We start from the raw sequence: 16,633 nt of genomic DNA, 5'->3' as shown, positions 1-16,633 counted from the left end.
CTTTTGGTCTACGATGGTAGGTGGACACACTCTCCCCGCTCGTTGCTATGCTTCTCCTAGATAGATCTTGCATGATCACAGGATATTTTTTTGAAATACTACGTCCCCAACAATAACAAAAAGTCTCTTGTGTCCCTAACACATGAAATACAATGGTAAATTGTATAGGTGCACTAGTTCGGCGAAGAGATGGTGACGCAAGTGTAGTAATGATAGTAGGTATTGATTTTTGTAATAGTAACAATAAAAAATAGCAATGTAACAAGTAACGAAAGTGAGCACAAACGGTATTTTAATGCTTGAAAATGAGGCCTAGGGTATGTACTTTCGCTAGTGCAATCTCTCAACAATGCTAATATAATTGGATCACATAACAATCCCTCAACGTGCAACGAAGAATAACTCCAAAGTTCTTATCTAGCGGAGAACATAAGAAAAAATTATTTGTAGGGTACGTAACCACCTCATTATTCTTTCTAATCGATCTATTCAAGAGTTCATACTAAAATAACACCAAGTTATCCTTTCCGATCGATCTATTCAAGAGTTCGTACTAAAATAACACCATATGATATGCATCAACCAACTCTAATGTCACTTAGATACTACAATGTCATCACAAGTATCCATGAGTTAATTATATGATATGCATCAAACAATTTCAGATTCATAATACTCAACCCAACACAAAGAACCTCAAAGAGTGCCCCAAGATTTCTACCGGAGAAAGTAGGATGACAACATGCATCACCCTATGCATAGATTACCCCAATGTCACCTCGGGAATCTGCGAGTTGAGTGCCAAAACTACATCAATGAATCAATATAATACCCCATTGTCACCACGGGTATTCATAGCAAGACATACATCAAGTGCTCTCAAATCCATAAAAGTATTCAATCCGATAATAACGAAATCTCAAAGGGAAAACTCAACTCATCCCAACAAGATAGAGAGGGGGAAACACCATATGATCCAACTATATTAACAAAGCTCACGATACATCAAGATCATGCCAAATCAATAACACGAGAGAGAGAGAGAGAGAGACTAAACACATAGCTACTGGTACAAACCCTCAGCCCCGAGGGTGGACTACTCCCTCCTCATCATGGTGGCCATAGGGATGATGACGGTGGCCTCTGTTGATGATTTCCCCCTCCGGCAGGGTGCCGGAACGGGCTCCCGATTGGTTTTTCGTGGCTACATAAGCTTGCGGTGGCGGGACTTCTGACCTACGGTTATTTATGGGGCTTTCTATATATATATATATATATATATATATATATATATATATATATATATATATAGGATTTTTCAGCGTTGGAATCACGTGAAGATGGGCCACGAGGTGCCCACCACCCACCAGGGCGAGCCAGGCCCCCCTTGGCGCGCCCAGGTGGGTTGTGGGGCCCTCGTGGCTCTTCTGGCCCTCCCGCGAATCTTCTAGTGCCTCTTTTCTTCCAAAAAAAATTCAAAAAGTTTCGCTGCATTTGGAGAACTTTGATTTATGCACAAAAAACAAGATCATGGTAGTTCTGCTGAAAACAGCGTCAGCCCATGTTAGTTTCATTTTAAATCATATAAAATTGCACCCAAACCATATAAAATTGTTGTAAACATGGCATGAATACTTCATAAAGTATAGATACGTTGGAGATGTATCAATATGTGTCAACAAGAAAGGCTTAGCCAGAACCTTGAAACAGGTAAGATACCGGCACATATCAACCTGATGTGATGTACCTGAATTCATTGAATCGAGGGACCCTAAATCCACCAGCCTGCCATCACCTCAGCCATGAAAACCGCACCTTTGATACCTATACTCACCAGATCGACGGATCCAGGAGTCCACGACACCGGAAAGCTCGTCGACTCCTCCACATGCGACATCGCCGAAATGGGGAAAGAGCTCCAACAAACTTATTCTTGCCGCAATGCCGTGACTACCACCTCCGCAGTGCCGCCAAGAACACATAACCAAGTATCTACACGCAGAACCATAGATCCGGGGCTCCTCCACTCTCCCATCACCTGAGTGACAGCCAAAGAGGGAGGGAACCCGCGGCCTGGCCGGCGACAGATGCAGGGAATGACGGTGCCTCCTTTTCGCCTCTCCTAAACAGTAACTGGCCCCCTTGTCTTTTTCCTTTTGTTAAGTTAATGATATACTTCAATAATTTTAAACATGTATATAAAATTTCTCTATTATATGCACAAAAAATGTAGAATGGGTACTAAAAACGTTGGTTTATGTTAAAAAAAAAGAAACCTTCACAAAAGAAAATGGAAACCAAAGAAAGCCAAAACAAAAGAATGAAAGTAATAAAATCCGAGAAACAAACAAGAAAAATCAAAGAAACCCAAGAAGGAAACAAAGAAAAGAAAAGAAAAAACCAATAAAATAGTAGAAAGAACAAAAGAAAATATAAAAATAAAAGAAAAATAAAATATCCAAAGGAACCGTGAAGAAATAAAAATATGAAAGAAAAAATGCAAAGAATGAAAAAAATACATTACATATTTTTTTATTTTGTCGCATTTGAAAAATGTTTAGTGAGTATAGAAAAAATATTTCTAATGTATTTTAAAAAAGTGTACATAAAGGGTACAATGTGTATGTAAAAATTTAAACATAAAAATATAAATTTTCGAAAATGTTATTCATCTATTTCTGAAATGTAAAATGTCTATATAAAAAATGTTTTTCATCTATACAAAAATGTATAATAGTATGTATGAAAAAGTAGAAATAAAAATAATATGTTTAAAAAATGTTAATATTGTATTTGGAAGAAGTTAAACATGCATATATAAAATTTAAATATGAATTAAGAATATGAAATGTACCTTATGTATAATAAATATGTATGATGTGTATGTAGAAAACTAGACAACAAAACATATAATTGAAAAAATGTTAATCATGTATATAAAAATGTAAACATGTATTAAAACTGTTTATGATGTATACAAAAATGTATTATATGTATGAAAACAATAGCATCGAAACATTTATTTAAACATTGTTAATCATGTATTTCAAAATGTTAAATATTTATCATAAAATGTTTTTACATACAGAAATATAGAATGAAAAATAAAAACGAAGGAACAAATCAATCAAAGAAAACCAATGAAATTTGAAAAGGAAACAAAGAAAACAAAAAATAAAACAAAAGAAACAAGTGCAAAACAATGAAAACCGAGAAAGAAAAACTGATGAAATCAAAAAAGAAACAAAAGGACCGAAATATAACTTATAAAAAAGAAAAAGAAAATAGAACCGGTCAAAAAATAAATCAAAACAATAGACAATGGAAAACGTAAAAAAAAAATTGAATGAACGCTTGGGCGAACAGATTTTTTTTTTTAGACATACTTGAGCGAACAGATGGACGGACGAACGACGAGTACATCGTTATTAGGCCGGTCCATACACTGCACACTGCGTGGAAGCTAGGCGCCGGGAACTACCATCACACTATAGGCCCGCGATAATAATTGCCGCCCAAATAGTCATGTCTTCGCTGAATCGAGCCTCAAATTTGGTCGGCCCACAAACGGATACACGTGATGTTTCATTAGCTGTTGTTTCCATCGGGCTTTTTTTTCGTTTTTGGTGTGTGGTTTTTTGCTTCCGGTATTTTCACTTTTCTCCGGTTTTTAGGTGGTTTTGTTTTGGTTATTTTTTCGTTTGGTTCCTTTTTCCTTTAGGTTTTTTTCTTTTACATTTCTGTTTTTTCTGTTTAATTTCCTCCTTTTTGTGTGTATTATATAAAAATGTTGACCGTATATATGAGAAAGATCGCCATGCATTATAAAAATGTTTATTGTGTATTACGAAAATGTTCGTCATGTATTTCAAAGATATTCAACGTATGCTACAAAATGTTCACTATGTATTTTTGAAATTTTTTTGGCGCATTAGGAAATTATACAACGTATGGTATAAAATGGTCTTTGCCATAATTTCATAAATTTTCAAAATAAAAATCAAGCAAAAAAAAAGGGTGGTGCTACAGTGAACCGAATGCTATGGTCTCTCTACATTATTACTTTTTAAGTTGAACTACAAATGGGCCGGCCAGTTGCACGTCCCTGTGCGAAGCCACAACTTCTTGATGCACACGGCGTCCTATAGGAACTCTCCTAGCTGACTGACGCGTGGCTGGCGCACTAGCACCACGTCTTGGGCTGCCAGCCATACAAACAACGAGTGAATGAGTGCTCTAATCATGAAAACTATGCTCCTTGCAGGAGCAGGTTTTTCCCCTCATTTTTTCTTATTTCATCGTTTTTTTTATTTATTTTGTTTTTTTCACACATGTTTCTGATTTTTTAGCCCACCGGGTCTATTTTTTTTTTTTGTTCTTTTCTATGTTTTTTTCCTATGCAGAGGTGTGATATGTGCTTCACATGGAAGTATGAGTGTGCTTCATGCATAAGCACAATTGGTTGGAAGCATATTCCCTCCGGTTCTTTTTACTTCGCATATAAGATTTGTCCGAAGTCAAACATTGTAAATTTTGGTATATTTATATTAAAAAAACATCAACATCTACAATACTAAAATTATACAGCATGAAGATTAAATTTGTGACGCATCTAATTATATTAATTTTGTATTGTCAATGTTTATTTCTTTTCTCTACAAAGTTGATCTAACTCTATGAAGTTTGATTTCGGATAAATCCTATACGCAGTGTAAAAAGGACCAAAGGGTGTACATATTAGTGCTTGTTGGGAGAACAAGTAGGGAAGCATAGGTTAGTGCTAGTTGGAATGAAAGGTCAGTTCACGTTTGGAACACATGTTGGTACAAGCTGGGAGCATAGATTTACCCAAGATAAGTTTATCGAAACCTATCAACATGTAATCTAATTTCAAAGATCTCGACGCCAAGAACATGATGGTGAAAATGATTTCTGATTTGAGCACACGATTCAAGAGAATATTTCATTTTTAGAAGATGAGTCTAAAACAATAAAATTACCCATTCCTTTCGTGCATGAGAAAAAACACACCAAAACTCACAAGCTGTGACAAGTGGCGTGTGTACAGTGCACTACTTGTCAGCATCATAGAAGATGAGGATAACCTTTCCAAGGGTACCCTTCAAATAGTGATTTCGCTTTGAACAATAGTACATGGTCTGCAGATTGTGTTGCACTAATTTCAAGATAAACTAAGAGTTTGAACAACAGTAGAAAGTCTGCAGATTATAGAAGATAGTTATAGCAACTTGCAGGTAAACTAAAAGCGGTTCTAGATTGTACTACTAAACATAAAGGCTGCACTAAGAGTTGTTCTAGATTGCACTAATAATAAGTTGGTTGCTGCACTAGATTGTACTAACCACAACTGGTCAACTAAGAGCTGCTCTAGATTGTACTAACCACAAGTTAGTTGCATCACATGTATTTATCGGTTTACATGTATGTGTTATTTATCATGACACTACATGAAAAATAAATAAAGGCGAGTATGAAACATACTCGGCGAAGCCTAAATACACTTTTGCTTGGAGTAAGTCGAGTGTTATACTCGTCTTATGTCCCTCGACTTCATTTGGACCAGCTTATGTTGTGTAAGTTTCACGTCTACTCGGCTTACATATAAGCCGAGGCTAAACAAGTGGCACTCGGCAAAATAAAGCGAGATGCAGTGATTGCACTCGGCTTATACTAAACATGGGCAGTACCATTTTGGGCCTGATGTGTGTAAGCCGAGTGTTGCACTCGGCTTATGACAAATCTAGGCAGTGCCATTTGGTCATCGACCTATAAGCCGAGGCTAACACTTGGCTTAGAGGTTGCAAGCCGAGTGAAACACTCGGCTTACAGCCTATATTGCTTTTTTGTTTGTTTGTTTGAACAGTCTTGCAATTCAATTCAAACAACAAGAAACCTCTCTCTCCACATGAGGCTCATCAGAATGTTCAAATTCCATGGGAAGCACCTAATTTTTCCTTCAAAATGTTAGGTAGGGACCGCTTTTTAATTAGACTAGTTTCAAAGTAAAGTTTTCTATTTCGCTAAAATGTACATGTAGTGCCAATGGACATACTACAAACTAATTATCTCACTAACATGTACATGGGGTGGCATTGGACATAGTACAAAAGAATTGAGCTACAAATTATTATCACTAATCAAACACTAGCCCACCTGTAAACATCAATCCAACGCGTACGAAAGTGTGAGGTCATGGGTTTGAATCTTGCATGCTCAAATTTTTTTTTTATATTTTCTTTACTAACCCGTCCAAGATTTTTGGCAGCATTGAAAACCGTCGTCTAAAATTAGACCAAAATGTCACCTAAGATGCCCGAGGGGATGCCCTGGGCGAGCATTAATTTGTGATGGCTACCATCATCTATAATGATCTTAGGTCACGGTTTTCCCCCATCACGAGGGTTTTGTCACAAATGATGACATTTTCTTAATGTATTAAGTTATACCTCTCTGTTTCAAAATGTCAGGTGTATTATGTTTCAAAATTTAAACTTCTCTAAAAAACCTATTAATATTTTCTTTCCAACCCTTCCAAGATTTTCAGTGACACTGAAAACCGTCACAGAATATGCACATGTCTTGTGACACTGAAATCGTAACCTAAGATGCCCGGGGAGCTGCCCCAGGAAAGCATTAGTTCGTGATGGTTACCGTCATCAAAAATGATCTTAGTTGACGGTTCTTTCCCCGTCACGAGGGTTTTCGTCACACATGATCATGCATTGTGTATTGTATTAAGTTATATTCCCTTTGTTTCAAAGTATCAGGTGCATTAATTTTTTCAAAAATTCAAACTTCTCTAAATTTGCTTGCATGCTATGTCTCTCTTACTGTGAGACCTACTGTCTCTTTGTGTGCATGCTAAGTCTCTCTTACTGTGAGACCTACCGTCTCCTCATCACAGGCCGACTGGGTAGGGTAGCCCCCAAAATGAGCAAGGTTCTCTAACGATTTCTTGTTTCTGGTTTATGTTATTGGCGGTTTAATCTAGTTTTCTGGTGGTTTTTCCATTCCCCCATTTCCTTTTTTTTAGTTTTCTAATTTCTGTTTGTTTTTCCTTCATTCTTATTCTTTTATTTCCATTTTCCAAATTAATAAAATATGTATTTCTTCCAATTTTAGTGTAGGGACATTTTTAAATATGTCATGAACATTTCTCAAAATTGCACAAACAATGTTTTATATTTTATGAGCATTCTTTTAATGGATGAAACATTTTTTAAATATGTTGACGCTTTTTCAAATACATGTAAAATATGTTTTTAATCAGGCAAAACACTTTCCATATACATGTTGAACATTTTTCAATTACATGTTGAGCACTTTTTAAATAAATGTTTGAACATTTTTACATTTTTTTCACGAACATGCTTTTAAACATACGAGTATTTTTATGTGTTACAACCATTTTTCAAAAGGTTCAAACAATTTTTTATATGTAATGAAAATTTTGAATAATTTAAAATGTCATGCACATTTTTTTGAATGGCACCAACTTTTTTGAAAAATTGCCCGAACAAAGTTTTACATGATGCATGCTTTTTTAAAATGTCGTGAACAATGCTTTTATATGTATGGACATTTTTTAAAGTTACGAACTTTTTCTTAATGGCACGATTTTTTCTTTAAGATTGAACTAACTGTTTATTTTCTCATTTTACTAAGGGTTTTAGCGTCTCGTGAACAATTTTCAAACTAAGTTACTTTTTCTTGTATATTGTAAAACATTTAAGAAATATAAATAAAAGAAAGAAAATAATAAAAAATAAAAGAAAGAAAACATTTAAGCAACACGGGAGGATAGGTGACCTGAAAGGCAGCCTGTAGTGGCCCAACCCAGTAGGATCTTTCAATGTATTTGTTTTTTCTTTCCAACGAGAGGCTTGAGTTGTTTCTTACTTATATTTTTGTTTGTGAACTGCGTCTTCTAAATATGTTTGCTGAATGTAACAATTTGTTCTCGTGGTTTTGAAAACATGTTCATACAATTAAACAAAAATCATGGCATTTAAAAAATGTCCGCACGATTAAAAATATGTTTCTAATATTCTGGAAAGGTTGTTCGTGAAAAATTTAAAACAATTGCACACGTAATTTGAAATAAATAAATAAATAACAAACATGAAATTGGAAAATTAGAAAAAGGAAAGAAAACAAATACAAACTAGTAGAGAAAGCACACAGAAAAAATGAGAAAAGAATAAACTGATCTGATCCTTCCCAAAGCCGGTACTGTAGGTAGAAGCTTCCTAAACCACACTATTCGGCCGGCCCATCAGGGGCGAACGCTGTAGGCGAGGCCGGTGGATGTCTTGCAGTAGGCGAGATTTAGCTTTTGCGAGACCTAGACGCACCCATGATGATGATCCGCAAAATTAATGATCAACATACTAGATGGGTTAGCCCTGGAGGCTTTATAAGCTAACATCAACAAAAACTGTTTGGTATGCTGCTTCATTTTGCAACATTAATTGTTTTTTAACATCTTTTCAACATCCTGTATGTGTCCATAGATAGGAGTATCTAATATACAAAGTGCGGGTGTAACTAAACTCAGCCATCCAGCATTGGCATCGCAACAACTCTCCGCCAACACATACAGGATTCAGCTCAACTTTCACATAGATATATTGGTTAAATTAATTTGGATATAGAAAAATAAAAGCACATGCAGCAGATCAATGTTGCGACCAATTTTTTTTTATAAGACCTGCACTGCACGCATGCTGCAGCCCGTCAGTTATTTTTTGCATCGCTATCCTCCAGTCTCACACCGACCTAATTAAACTGATTTTATATATGGACAAACATATTTGATCGATTTTTGCATCGATCTTCATCGATTGAGCAGATTTAATCAATCAATTTTCTACTGCTGCTAGCTAGACGACCCGGGCCTTCCAATGACCAGCTCAGTCTCCACTTCCATGTAATGCAGCCGCCGCTCGTCCTCCTCAGCTTCTTCAGCTCCGGCGCCGTCAGGCGATCTTTCAGCAGCAGCAGCAGTGGCCAGCTCTAGCAGAGGCAGCGCCTTGTACTCCTCGCGGAGCACCACGTTCTCCGTCAACAGCTTTCTCTCCTGTATTAATACACATACATAACCATCATGTCACGTACGCACTTATCCTGATCATACTAATTTTCATAGTCCCTTTTATGATTCTGCTAATAACTAACTAACTAGCTAGCTAGCTATACAGGTGACAAGTTCTCCACATATATAATGTTCAATGCAATAATAGCATTAATTAACGGCAGATGAACATGTTGACGCATACCTTCTCCTTCAGCTCCAAGATTTTATCCAGCATTTTCTGTTGCTGCTCTTTGAAAATGAAACAAAAAGGTGTTATCATCAGTGATTCAGCCCAGAATTTTGAGAAACTAGATCGAATAAATACTGTTATACATTGTGTAATTATTCAGGTAGAAAAGAAAAGGAGAGCCGAATTAGCGTATTCTGCTCTGCTAGCTTGCCTTCTTTTGCCGGATGCAGCTTAGGCTCTTCTCCAGCTGCAGCTCCAGCTCTTGCAGCTCATGGGCCGAACAGGACCCCAGTCCTTCTCCAGATAGCTTCCTGCATGTGCATTCATATCGTGTACAATTTAGTAATTTATTTCCCAGGATCGATTGGATTACATATATATATTCTTGGTTTTTTTCATGTGTAAGTACTAAGAATAGTTGATGATTCAGCAGGCAAGTCACCGTCGTCACCTCTGGTATGCCTCAATTGCGTCTATCTTGTGCTTCAAGGCGGTAGCTTCGGATCTACACATCTGCATCCGTATACATGTACGATACATCACGTACACAGCATATATAATGAGCCAAATATATGTAATATAGCATCTAGATTAATTGCGGTAAGTTTTAGAAAGGTAGGGAGTTGCACCTGGACGCCAGCAGCTGGTTGCTCAACAGTTTTCTCATTGGCAGATGTCCCTTTTGTGTGGTTCAGATAGCGATCAATCGTTTTCTGCAAACTGAGAATTTCCAAATGTTAATTAAGTTGTATGTGCACGTCTGTGTGTATAATTAAATGGTCAAGGTTTAACATCGTGAATAAATAATTATTTTGATGCTCCCCGAAGAGATTGGAATTTGAGAATTCTTTTTGAAAAATATAATCCAATAGTCATAATATTAAAACCCGAATTTTTCGAACCTATCTGAACTTAGTGTGAAGTTCAAGGAACAAAATACTTTAGTACCAACCAATATCTCGGTGAAATTCTAAATTCTGGCAGCGAGTGCTCCTGTAGGCCATATACCTGTTATTAAACGGAAACAATAATAAAGCACTACAGTATAATAGGAACCTAATTCATGTCTGCGAAACTCACTTCCTCGAGTACACAGCTTAGGGTTGGTGGATTAGATGCTAATGTGTATGGAAGGGATATTTCAGCCATATGTATATTTGTTTTCAGCTTATGGTTGCCTATGTTGTGTTTAACGTCAATTAATCGCATTCATCACACTAGTTTAGAAACTCCAAATTAATATTTTCTATTTAACAAAATTCTAGATCATGAGATAGAATATATAAGAGGACAATTAAATCAAGAGGCGGAAAAAATACTGAGAAACCAGTTGGATTTGATGATTACACGTAAATGGCCTAAAACATTTGTGGGTACTTTCGAAAATTAGTCACACTACTCTCTTCCAAGGATTTATTTTTTCCCTTGAATGGTTTTTTAATTACATAATAGTGAGCACTGAGAGATACCAATTTTACTAACAAACACAAATAAATTAATGAAAGCTACTACTTTTAGTTTAATCTTCAAATACTCCTTGAAAAGGAAAAAAACCGATATTGATTACAAAAAATGACTAGTGGTTGCAATTTAAGCCTAAGAACCTAATAAATATAATGTGATAACAAGCATAATAATAGGTTTACATCAAATGGTGACTAATTTGTGGGAGTAGACTAGGAGAAGGGGAGGGGGGGATAACTGAACTTTGTGGTGCCACTCCAGCTAGTTAAGGGGTTGTTACACAACTCAGGCAAGGGGAGAAATATTGAGGGGCATAACTGATTCACTATTTCTTGCTCGATCTGACCAGAAGGTATGCATCATAAGGCCCAGGTAAATGGCTTGTGTCCACGGTCATCGGTCATCTCTAGAGCTGGTTGTGCCCAACACATCGCCCCAGCTGAGAATTCAGGCGCCCTACCTTCACTTTGATATCAAGCGGTTCCTGGTGGTTGGTGGTGTAAATCACCACCTGTTGGGTTAGTTGGTAAGCACATCACCCGACCAAGTAGGTCATTGAACTACTTGGTGAAGACAACCAGACTACAACCATGCTGGTGCCCTTGAGGGAGATGAGGTTGACAAGGGTGTTAATGAGACACATTCAACCAAATTCGGTACAGTTAACAAACTTGATGAATTGGTGCCATGGTAAATGGCCACAAGCATCCTTGTATTTGTTGTACTGTGTTGGGTGTCACCGACCAAATGGAATGAGGCTATCCCCACCTTCTTAGCATCTAAGTTGCTCTGCTTGGCAAAGAAGAGAGAGCAATGTTTAAGACATGTTGGGGAGTCAACCTTGCCAATGTCGGTGGGAACTCCATATAAGAAGCTATGGGGCAGTATTCCATCATGTCATCGAAGGGGAGAAATGGTGGCCAAAGAATGGCAAGATATCATCTTTGCCAGGGCTAGGGCTACCGGGAGGATGCTCCATCTTATCTAGCCAGAGAGGTCTGCCCAGTTGTGTGTGTGTGTGTGTGTGTGTCTTGATCCCTTGGCGAGTACGACAAAATCTCCCCTCCAGGCTTCGCCGACGAGCACGTGGATGCGCCTCCCCTCTTTCTGCCGCTCCGACGGCCGGTGGCGCGGACGGGAATCTCGGTGCCTCTGCTCTGGCCAGTAGTTTAGTTTAGGACTTTTTTGTCCTCGTAGGTGCGGCGCTCAGGGTCTGTTGCTTCCTCTTCGACTTTTTCTTCCGGGCTCTGATCTTCCTCAAGTTTTTTTGTCTGGACATAGTTGACGGAGCTTCGACGTAGGTTTCGGCCGTCTCATTGAGGCGGTGAGGTTAGGGTCTATCATTGTGTGGGGAGATTTGGTGTCAGGTGCTTCAAATCTATTCAGTGGTTCAACGACGACGACGACTGCGACGCCTAGACGGTGGTCCTTAGGGGCACGTGCACGAGACTTCCCGGTTGTCATCAACAAGGTCAAGCCGGCTCCAGTAGGGGAGCAGCGACAGCGACACGTCAGCGGCTCTTTCTAGCGGCTGTAGTGATCGTTTGGAGATCTAGAGACCTCAATGTAATTTTTATTATGTTTGAGGTGTTTTATACTTCTCTTGAACTTTTATACTAAATATGGATCCTTTTCGCAAAAAAAGAAAGAAGAATACACTCAAGGGGAGGGCGCTAGAGCTCTTGGATCTATTTATAGCTCCCGAGACGCTCTCGAGCTGAGTCTGGAGGAGTAGTGTTACGACTCGGGCCGACGTCGGCCAGGAGGTTGAGAGAGCATTGTGTGGAGCATGTTACGGCCTACAATTGTCCAACCCCACCCAAGGTGTTCCTAATATGGGACAAGGTCACGCTCACGACTGAACTTATTAAAAAAAACATTGTTATGTTGTTTATTGTGGGGGAGGAAGGTGCATAATACCAAATTGTCACATGGTCGGTAGTTTGTGGGAGGATCAGAGCGAAAGGGACAGAAAGTAATACTCCCTCTGTCCCATAATATGAGAATGTTTTTGACACTACACTAATGTCAAAAACGTTCTTATATTATGGGACGGAGGGAGTACATCGAGCCCCATACACCTCTACAACACAACTCTACACAAGGAGGTTGTCTAGTGGCGGTGCTTCGGAGGGGCCAACCTGGTCCATCGCCCCCCAGTCCATGAGAAAATGGGTGTATATCCTCTAGTATGCAGCCCATATGGGCGGTTAAAATTGGCCCAAAGTGAACTTTCTAGCCACCCCCCCCCCCCCCCCCCCCAAAAAAAACACACACACACAGAGAGGGGAGAACTATTGAGTGGGCCAATTAGTTAGACATTTGCCTACTCGACGCAAGTAGGAGGTAAGCATTATATGCCCACCACCTAAGTTGTGGCCTACGGCCAAGATCCTAACAAACTTAAAAAAACTATAGAGATAATTAGGATATTACGAAACTGAAAAGATACATATTGATTTCCTGTTCATCCTGCACCATGTAGAGCAACTACTTGAAAGTTCATAGCCCACATATGCTCAGTATTATTATTTTTCATCAACCGTAGTAAGCATGTCATGCAGAAACTTTCTAAGTCCAATTGATAACACAAAGTATAGTAGTGGATGATGGAATTAGTACAAAATGCTTTTGTGCTGGTATGAGGAATGAAACAACACAAAAAAACCAGATCGATCATGATTTTCCTTTATGGAGAATATATATTTATTTTGAGCGTTGGTGCATAAACATGTGCCTATACATCATGTTAGGTTGGAGGCTTGTACGCCCTGGTTGCACTGAGAATATAAGGTGTATACTGAGGTTTCTAGTTACATTTCGACAGCGTAACAACAACATGACGTTATTTTAGCAACAGTAGCCTTCATATTGAGAGTTATTCCAGAAGGGAGGCGGATTTAACATGGAGAGTTCTATCAAAACTTGTTGCATTTTAAGTAGAAAAACATATGAAATGAACTGCCACACAAACAATAAGATGCACATGTCACTGGTGGAAAAAAATGGCCATATGCACGACAATTCAACAATGTAGCATCACGTGCAATTAGAGGTTTTTCAGTACCGATCAAAATCAGTGTCGCAATACTGTTATTATAAAACCATTATCTTAATTAGTGTTAAGGGCTGGATCTCTCTTATCAGGCAAAAAGAAAGAAAAACAAGTTGGTCATTCATTCCACATACACATAACATGCGTATCCCAATAAAGCGCATGCATTTTATCACCATTGTTTCCAGAGAAGAGAAATAGCAGACTGAGCAGATTCCCCACAGCTGCTAATTAGTTTTTACCCAAAAAGGGGCCGAAACTACTGTAGATGTTCACTGTATTTCATGTACTATCTGGTTAGTAAAGTATGGGGTACAGTCCGCAGATGCAAGGCAGATGCCCATCGCTGACGCGCGCTGTCAGCAGCAACACATTTGCATCTCGGTATGATAGTTGGTGGGTTTGCAGGCAAAGTACAGGCGCATTTACATATATGTGCATTAAAGTGAAGCAGCCAGTTCAAGATATATAGTCCGTTCGTACCACACAGCAAGCTTAACTCATGGGCGCTGAGCCAGCTCTTGTACGAACGAACGTGTCCAGGTACCAAAAGCAGGCCAGGATCATGCTCATGCGTGTTACTCCACTGCTGGCAAAAATATATCGTCCAATGGTACTATGTACTCCCTCCGTTCCAAATTAGTTAACTCTCATTTGTCTAGACATGGATGTATTTAGACACTAAACAAGTATAGATACATCCATATCTAGACAAGTGGGGGTCAAGTATTTTGGAACAGAGGAAGTACTAATTAAGGGAAAATTATTTTGTGCTAAGAAACAAACTGTGTGCAGTGATATGACGTAGTAGTACTTGTTTGATGTGCTCACAAACAGTTCATAGTTGAGGGTGACTTCTCAAGATTTCCCCTTTTTTATGCTTGTTGGGGTCATAACAAGATCGATTACTAGATCGGGAAGAAAATCAACACACGGCGGTGCTGGCCAGCGCGAGTGACTTTTCCAGCAAACAAACAATGCGCAGAGGTGGACATGTCTGGAAAAAACTGCTACTAAAAACAGCAAAGGAATCTGTAATTAATCATTTGAATATATACCATATACTCCCTCCGTTCCGAAATATAAGTCTTTTTTAGACATTTTAAATGGACTACAACATACAGATGCATGTAGACATATTTTAAAGTGTAGATTCACTCGTTTTGCTCCGTATGTAGTCATCTATTGAAATCTTTAGAAAGACTTATATTTTGGAACGGATGGAGTAATAGAAATGAGTTGTAATTACTTGCGGGTTTTTATTTTCTTGCCTAACCCTAGAACAGTGGCTTAATTATCCAAGATCGGCCGATCTGGCCTGCCTGCATCCATGTGAACGATCTAACTCGAAGGGAAAAGAAGTGTAGAAAAAGTTGTTGAGGGATGGAGTGGCAGTGGGCGCATGTATTTCATGTGTACGGACATTGCCCTTGATGATATAACAAACGATTAAATCTAGCGGCGGATTGAACGCGGATATCAAGCGGGAGGCGGGGGGAGAGGGGCCGATCTAGGGCTAGGGTTAAGGAGCGGACGTACTCTGGCGCGGAGGCGTACTCGTAGAGGCGGCCGCGGGGGGAGAAGACGATGAGGGCGACCTCGGCGTCGCAGAGGACGCCCAGCTCGAAGGCCTTCTTGAGCAGCCCGCTCCGGCGCTTGGAGAAGGTCACCTGGCGGCTGGTGGCGTCCTCGATCCGCCGCATCTCGCGCCGGCCCCTCTTCCCGCCGCCCTTCTTGGCCGCCGCCGCCGCCGCCACGATCTGCTGCTGCTGCTGCTCGTCTCCCTCCGCCACCGCCGCCGCCGCCGGCGACGACGGCGCCATGGATCGACGGACGGGCGGATCTGGGAGAGACGAGGGGGAGGCGGAGGAGCGCAGCGGCGGCCAGGCTTAATCTGGTGGAGGGAGGGAGGGAGGAGATGGATGTGTTTTCCGGGGAGGCAAAAGGGAGAGGGGGATTTTGTTACTCAGAAAGGAAAGGTTCCGAGGACGGGGAAGGCCCCACAAATGGCAACGCCTGGTTGGGCCGGATGGCACCTCCACGTACCACTCCTCCGTCCATCCACATGCGCATCCCGCCGATTGATTCCCCATTGGCCACTCTTGACTCTTCTCCCCCTCTCCCCTCACCCCACCTATTGCTTTTCCCCAGCTACTGCCTCATCGGGTTCCACGAAAGTGGAAACTGCTGCCACCACAAGACTTGCTTAATTCGTAGTATGGTTTTATTTTATTTTATTTTATTTTATTTTTGGGTGGGAGTACATACTACATATTCTTAAAAAGATCAGATTTGGTTTATTTAGGGGAGGCCGCGTTAGGTTATTGTCTTAATTAACCAATGTTTTGTCATGACCGATGGGCGCCGCGAAGGGTTACTATGGAGAGAGCGATATAAAAGTCGGTGGCAACAGAGAGCGGCAGACGGCCGTAGAGGCGCGCATATGTACAACTCGGTGGTTGCGGGAATATCACGTCGGGTACTTTGTTTTTCAAGATTCGTGCGGTCCCGATAACATGAGAGTGAAAACCATTCCCAAGATTCGGCACGGGCATTTTTTTTATACGGATTACTTATTTTCTGCTTTTAGTTTTTTTACGAGCGGGCCCGGGATGCTTGGGCCTGTTACTTGTTATACCTCGAGTCGTGGCCCAACAAATAACCCAAATTGATAGTTGTTTCCGTAGAGTAAGAGCCCGCTTTATTAAGCTAGCCCGAGCGACCCACACCCATACCCGGCTTACCCTGGTTGTTGGACCCAACCGAACTATTCAAAAAGGTATGGCGATAGTGGCTCTTGCTTAGCTCCGTGAGCATGGGTGGAGCT

At 39.9% G+C, this 16,633-nt stretch overlaps 1 protein-coding gene across 1 annotated transcript; it reads right to left on the bottom strand.

Moving 5' to 3' along the window:
* Positions 1 to 8,625: 8,625 nt before the first annotated feature.
* On the bottom strand, positions 8,626 to 15,815 carry LOC109738625 (MADS-box protein SOC1). The gene is made up of 6 exons (XM_020297718.4): positions 15,346 to 15,815; positions 9,917 to 10,007; positions 9,739 to 9,800; positions 9,499 to 9,598; positions 9,300 to 9,341; positions 8,626 to 9,100 (listed from the first exon to the last, which is right to left on the bottom strand). The coding sequence occupies exons 1-6, from the start codon at positions 15,627 to 15,629 to the stop codon at positions 8,900 to 8,902; spliced, it is 780 nt and encodes a 259-aa protein (XP_020153307.1). The 5' UTR covers positions 15,630 to 15,815; the 3' UTR covers positions 8,626 to 8,899.
* Between the last annotated feature and the right edge of the window lie 818 nt (positions 15,816 to 16,633).

This window comes from Aegilops tauschii, chromosome 6 (genome assembly GCF_002575655.3).
Source record: "Aegilops tauschii subsp. strangulata cultivar AL8/78 chromosome 6, Aet v6.0, whole genome shotgun sequence".
NCBI lineage: Eukaryota > Viridiplantae > Streptophyta > Magnoliopsida > Poales > Poaceae > Aegilops > Aegilops tauschii.
The sequence above is the reverse complement of the archived record's forward strand: the minus strand, read 5'-3'. Positions and strand labels throughout refer to the sequence as shown.

Coding starts and splice junctions, on each gene's coding strand:
- LOC109738625 (XM_020297718.4), bottom strand. CDS start 15,629: ATGGCGCCGTCGTCGCCGGCGGCGGCGGCGGTGGCGGAGGGAGACGAG. Junction 9,599..9,738: donor GCAATTGAGGCATACCAGAG/GTGACGACGGTG, acceptor ATGCACATGCAG/GAAGCTATCTGGAGAAGGAC. Junction 9,101..9,299: donor TCTTGGAGCTGAAGGAGAAG/GTATGCGTCAAC, acceptor GTATTAATACAG/GAGAGAAAGCTGTTGACGGA.